The 6753-nt window shown below is 47.7% G+C and overlaps 1 protein-coding gene across 1 annotated transcript; it reads left to right on the top strand.

The window, feature by feature from the left end:
* The first annotated feature begins 4741 nt into the window (after positions 1-4741).
* LOC108403983 (olfactory receptor 10H1-like) lies at positions 4742-5692 on the top strand. The gene has a single exon (XM_037022199.2). It carries the CDS (start codon positions 4742-4744, stop codon positions 5690-5692), a length of 951 nt encoding a protein of 316 aa, XP_036878094.2.
* The last annotated feature ends 1061 nt before the right edge of the window (positions 5693-6753 follow it).

Below are 6753 nucleotides of genomic sequence, written 5' to 3'. Positions count from 1 at the left end.
ACAAGGATGGGGGACAAGGATATGTGATACAAATATGAAAAAAAGCAACAGGGAAAAGATGATATGATCAAATTAGAGATGAGAACAATATAGGGAGTTATTATGGTTAAGAAGAAGCAAAATATTTGTGTGATTTGATGTTTTAAATCTTTAAAAGGACATTTGGGCGAGTGACCTGGTGGGAGGAGGTTGAAATTGGAAAGGGCATGTCAGGCAGCCTTCTGAGCCCAAATACAGGGAAATACAGGGATGCTCGCCTGTCAGTGTGAGCAGCCAGGGCCCCAAACCCCAAATCTGCAGAGCACTAAACTCTGCTTGAGTCCCTGAGAAGCTCAGGGACTTGACTCCCCTCGGCAGGCAGGGAGGAGGGCGAGTGAGGATGCGGTCTCCCTGAGGCTGGCCTCTCCCTTGCAGGGTCCCCAAGGGTCCTAGCATCCAGTAGCAGACGTAATAGGACCACAACCAGAGAATGCAGCAGGCAGGGAGCAGAGGTGGCATAAATAATGGCAGTCAGTTTCCGCTAACGTCCCACCCCGCTGGATGGCGTGCTCAGGGCGGCGGCTCCTAGCCCTGCAGCCCATCCCTCACCTGCAGGGAAATGCCAAACCAGGACCTCCAACTAGAGTGAGGCACAAGCAGATGCAGAACCTGGAGCCCCAGGTGAGTCACCTTTCCCACCTTCCACTGACCAGGAGAGACCTGAGAGCCAGTATCTTCCGCAGACTCAGAGAAGCTACCTTATTTATACAACTCCTTGTGCAATTTGAGTCTGTGTGGTGGGGACAGCAGGCAGGTTTCCAGTTCCTAGCTTCACAGCAGTGCGGTGATTGCTTTACAGGCATTACCTTTTTGGAGTTCTCATTATCTTATGAGGAAGGTTAGTTGGACAGGTGAGAAAACAGGTGTGGAGAGAGAGAGAGAGAAGAGCTGCTTTTCAGAGTTACCTAGGACACCTGTTTGATTTCACCTCTGTCCTGCCAGAAGCCAATGGTGAAAGGATTGGGAGAAGCAGAGAGAGAGAGAGAGAGAGAGAGAGAGAGCACATCCTGCACTGAGAGTCCCCAGCCACCCCCAAGGAAGGCACCCAAGAGGGCAGGAGGATGAAGGTAAGGAGTTAAGGAGAGAAAGGAGAGAAACAGGAGGGACGAGGTGGCTGAGGTGGGAGAAAGAATGCAGGGAGGGGAACCAAAGAGCTTCGCTAAGAAGAGACAGCCAGGGTGGGGGTGGACAGGTAAGGCAAGATGGAATCGGAGAGACGAGGCCGACCCAGCCCACGGTTCTTCACGTTCTGCCTGCGGGGGCACATGTGACCATGGGTGAAGATACTTCTGACGGCCACAGCTGGGCGATGCTGCTGGCATCTGTGCGTGCCAGGGCTGCTGCTTGCTGTTCTGCAGCGCACGGTAGAGCTCCCCTGCAAATGTCCCTGATGCGGACATTGGGAGACCCTGCTTGGGGCCTAAGTGGGCAGGACCTGTCCGTGGATAGGCTTGGTCCTCGAGCCCTTGCAGTGGGAGCTGACCTCACTGTTCCAAGTAGCCATCTCTGTCTCTGTCTGTCTGTCTCTCTGGCTGTTAAGTTTATTTACAGAGAAACCCACTAGGCATTTTCCTGGCCATTGATGGATCCATGGCAGGAGGTTTTAGTCACCATCTCTGCTATCCTGGATCATCATGGTTCTGTGGCTTTTCTTTTTTTTTTTTTTTTTTTTTTTGAGAGGGCATCTCTCATATTTATTGATCAAATGGTTGTTAACAACAATAAAATTCAGTATAGGGGGGTCAATGCTCAATGTACAATCATTAATCCATCTCAAGCCTAATTCTCGTCAGTCTCCAATCTTCTGAAGCATAACGAACAAGTTCTTACATGGTGAACGAATTCTTACAGAGTGATTAAATTCTTACATGGTGAACAGTACAAGGGCATTCATCACAGAAACTTTCGGTTTTGATCATGCAATATGACCTATAAACCATCAGGTCAAATATGAATATTCATTTGATTTTTGTACTTGATTTATATGTTGATCCCACATTTCTCCTATTATTATTATTATTTTTATTTTTAATAAAATGCTGAAGTGGTAGGTAGATGCAAGATAAAGGTAGAAAACATAGTTTAGTGCTGTAAGAAGGCAAATATAGATGATCAGATGATCAGGTGTGTGCCTATGGACTAAGTATTAATCCAGGCTAGACAAGGGCAGCAAGACATCCACGGATGCAGAAGATTTCTCTCAAAGCAGGGGGGGTGAGGTTCTGAGCCTCACCTCTGTTGATCCCCAAATTCTCACCTGATGGCCCCCCTGCGACTGTGCCTGTCTTAGGTTGTTCCTCCCTTGAGGAATCTTACCCGTCTCTGGCTAACCAGTCATCTTCCGGGGCCATACAGGGAAATGTAAAGTTGGTAAGTGAGAGAGAAGCCATATTGTTTGCAAAGGTTAGCTTTTTACTTCTTTGCAGATTTATGTGTGGCTTTTCTTTTTTACTTAAAAATTAATAGACTTTAAAAAGCAGTTTTCGATTTACAGAGGGTTGAGCAGCCCTCAGACTCCCTACACACAGTTTTCCCTATGAACATCCCGCATTAATAAGGTACCTGTGTTATAGATGCTGAACAAATATCAACACATTATTATTAACTAAAGCCCACGGTTCACATTAGGGTTCACTCTTGGTGTTGTACACCCTTTGAATTTGGAACAAAGCGCAATGTCATTATCCACCATTACAGTATCATACAGAATGGTTTCACCACCTTAAAAAATTCCCTGAGCTCCCGCCTACTCAGCCCTTCCTTTCTCCCGCTGAGCCTCTGGCAACCACAGATCTTTTTACTGTCTTCATAGACGGGCGTGACGCTCAGCAGCATCTGCATCTGCATCTGCATCCGTCCAGAGGACTAGGTGCAGCCCTGGGCCGCTGCCCCAGGACATGATGAGCGCTGAGCTTCTCTTAGTTCTCCCTTTCTTTTCTCATGGCTCTGGATTCTTGGAATTGATGGGAGAGAGACTGTGAGTCTTCTGTTGGGAGCCTGCCATCTCCCTGGTCCTGGGAGTGGCTTCTGACATCATTAGCAGCCACCAGTAACTGGTGAGTGTAACAGACAGGTTAGGAAAAGACAGGCTTTGGGCTCATTCAGATATTGGTTCACACCCTGGCTCTCCCACCACTCCCTCGATTTCTATCAACCTGTCAGGGTTTGATCCAGGTTCTGAGCCTACAGGAAGAGCCATTTACTATTTTTTCCCTATATTTTTTATTGTGCTGAAATGAATATAACAAAATTAATCATTTAAGCCATTGCATAGCATGCAATGCAATGGCGTTAAGTACATAAGTACATTCATTGTGTTGTGCCACCACTTCCTCTATCTAGTTCCAGAACTTTCTCATCCCCCAAAAGGAAACCCTACACCTATTAACCTACTAATAGTCATTTGCTATTCTCCCCTCCCCCAGCCCCTGGACACCGCTGATAGGTTTTAAACTCCCACACGAATGTTCAGCACCATTCGTAGTACTGAAGGTGGAAACATCTCAAGTGTCCGTCAGTGGATGACTGGATACATGAAATGTGGTCCAGCCATGCGATGGAATATTGTTCAGCCATAGAAAAGAATGAAGCACAGACACATGCTAAATAAGGACGAACCTCAAAAGCCTGCTGAGTGAAAGAAGCCATACCCTGGAGTCCAGAGCGTCTGATTCCATTTAGACGACATGCCCAGAATGAGCAAAAGAGACAAAGCAGGTTGCTGGTTTGTTGCCTTTCAAACTTCACATTGACTGATAAAAAAGATCTCTTGAAAATGGCTGTTTACAAAGAGACATTGAAATTTCATTAACTCGAAGTTATTTACTGAGCGTGGACTATACACATTTGCTTAGTGTATTGATTTAATTATCATAGGTAGCACCTATTGTATGCCAGGTCACATTCCAAGAATAGCTCATTTATTTCTTACAACTCTTGAGGTAGGTAGGGGGAAATGGGGGTACAAGCAGGTGGGGAAACTGGCTCAAGTTTACACAGTAGGTGGAGCAGGAATTCGAAGTTAGGTTGGCTGACTAGCGTCTCTCTCTGTCTGATGGCTGTGTTGTATGGTCTCAAAACATACAGATGTGCCTCATGGGAGCCAGAAAACAATCAGAACATTATGTCTACACATGTTCCAGCCTCTGATTCCCTGAGCTGATAACTGCAGAGGAAGAATCTGATAGATACCTATTGACTTAGGGATGCACGCTGGTTCAAGGAACTGTAGCCATGGGGTAGGGACGTCTCATGGTAACTGGAGCTGTGGGAGGAACAAGACTTATCAGAAGGGAGTAGGAGGGCAGAGAAGCAATGGCTGGAAGGCCCAGTGGGGGAACATTTTCATTTGGGGAGGCAACCAGAGGATGGTAGAAGGCAGAGCCTTTGGAGACAGCCAGCCATGGGGTCAAGTCTTAGCTTTTAACAGCTTCACCTGACCAAGGTGCTTAGCCTTTGTGCACTGAATATTCTCAAAGAGTATGCTCAAGATATTTAAGACAGGGGTCATAAATACAGCACCTCCCTCACCAGGATGAAGAGAGAATTCAATCATAGGAGGTACCGAATGGGAACTCAATCAGTGTTAGCTGTCATTCACCAGGAGTGGCCCCCTGGGTAGGTCCAGGTTTGCTGGAAGCCGACGACCATTCTCCGTCTGGTAGCTGACCTCCCCCTGTCACATCCACCCCAGGCAGTCTCCATGCAGAAAGCCAACTTCTCAGCTGTGACTGAATTCATCCTCCTCGGCTTCTCCACCTTCCCGCAGCAGCTCCTGCCCGCCATCTTCCTGCTGATCCTGCTCATGTACCTGTTCACGCTGCTGGGCAACCTGCTCATCATGGGCACCGTCTGGAGCGAGCGCAGCCTCCACACGCCCATGTACCTCTTCCTGTGCGCCCTCTCCGTCTCTGAGATCCTCTACACCTTTGCTGTTATCCCGCGCATGCTGGCCGACCTGTTGTCCACCGATCATTCCATCAGCTCCGTGGCCTGTGCCGGGCAGATGTTCTTCTCCTTCACGTTTGGCTTCACACACTCCTTCCTGCTCACCGTCATGGGCTATGACCGCTACGTGGCCATCTGCCACCCCCTGCGCTACAGTGTGCTCATGAGCCCCCGTGGTTGTGCCTGTCTGGTGGCCTGGTCCTGGGCTGGTGGCTCAGTCATGGGGCTGGTGGTGACCACGGCGATTTTCCACCTCACCTTCTGTGGACCCAATGAGATTCACCATTTTGCTTGCCATGTGCCACCACTGTTGAAGTTGGCTTGTGGAACTGACATACCAGTGGTGGCCAAGAGCGTGGGCCTGGTGTGCATCTCGGCCCTGCTGGGCTGCTGTCTCCTCATCATCCTCTCCTACGCCTTCATTGTGGCTGCCGTCCTGCAGATCCCGTCAGTGGAGGGCCGGCACAAGTCCTTCTCCACATGCGTGTCCCACCTCACCGTGGTGGTGGTGCACTACGGCTTCGCCTCTGTCATCTACCTCCAGCCCCGGGGTCCCCAGTCTCTGGAAGCAGACGCCCTGATGGGCACCACCTACACGGTGCTCACGCCCTTCCTCAGCCCCATCATCTTCAGCCTCAGGAACAAGCAGCTGAAGGACGCCATGAAGAAGACCTTCCTCAGCAAACTCCACCCAGAAAAAAGATGACAACGTGGGAGGAATTCCTTGGAAACAAGTAAATTAGGTCACCAGATGGTACCATTAAAAATGGCACCTCCCTAAACATGTAATGACATATATTTGTCTGAAGTTTTAAGGTTTACAAGGGCCATGTAGGCAATGTCCAAATGTACACAATGATTAACAAAAGAGTTCATCAGCATCAGGGGTGTATTTGGGGTGGAAGGATGTGTGAGATGATAACACAGAGAAAATCAGATTCAGTGATTCCTATCTCCTTCAGGACTCTTTGTCAGGTAACATCAGACCTGGAATCTGTTCTTCTCCTGCCAGAAAGCACAGGGGTCTCATTACTCCCATCACCATAAATCCATTTGCAAAGAGAAATGGAAGGTGTCAGCCCCCGCCCCCTCTTCACTAGGCAATAGTGAGTGCCTACAACATAGATTTTGTAAGGTTATGAAAACCTAACCCATTCCTGAATGCATCTCCTCAGGCAAGGGGAACAAAATAAAAAATGAACAAATGGGACAAATTATGCTAAAAAGCTTTTGTACAGCAAAGGACACCATCAGCAGAACAAAAAGGCATTCTACAGTATGGCAGAATATATTTGTAAATGACACATCTAAGAAGGGGTTAACATCCAAAATAGTTCAAGAACTCACACGCCTCAACACCCAAGAAGCAAATAACTCTATTAAAAAATGGGCAGAGGATATGAACAGACACTTCTCCAAAGAAGAAATTCAGATGGCCAACAGGCACATGAAAAGATGCTCCACATCGCTAATTATCAGGAAAATGCAAATTAAAACCACAATGAGATACCACCTCATGAAAATTAGGATGGCCAACATCCAAAAGACTAGGAACAATAAATGCTGGTGAGGATGCAGAGCAAGGGGAACCCTCCTACACTGCTGGTGGGAATGTAAACTAGTTCAACCATTGTGGAAAGCAGTATGGAGGTTCCTCAAAAAACTCAAAATAGAAATACCATTTGACCCAGGAATTCCACTTCTAGGAATTTGCCCTAAGAATGCAGGGTCCCAGTTTCAAAAAGACATATGCACCCCTATGTTTAT

The sequence above is a fragment of the Manis javanica genome, chromosome 13 (assembly GCF_040802235.1).
Source record: "Manis javanica isolate MJ-LG chromosome 13, MJ_LKY, whole genome shotgun sequence".
Classification (NCBI taxonomy): Eukaryota; Metazoa; Chordata; class Mammalia; order Pholidota; family Manidae; genus Manis; species Manis javanica.
Note: the sequence above shows the minus strand (reverse complement) of the source record. Positions and strands in the feature narration are given on the sequence as shown.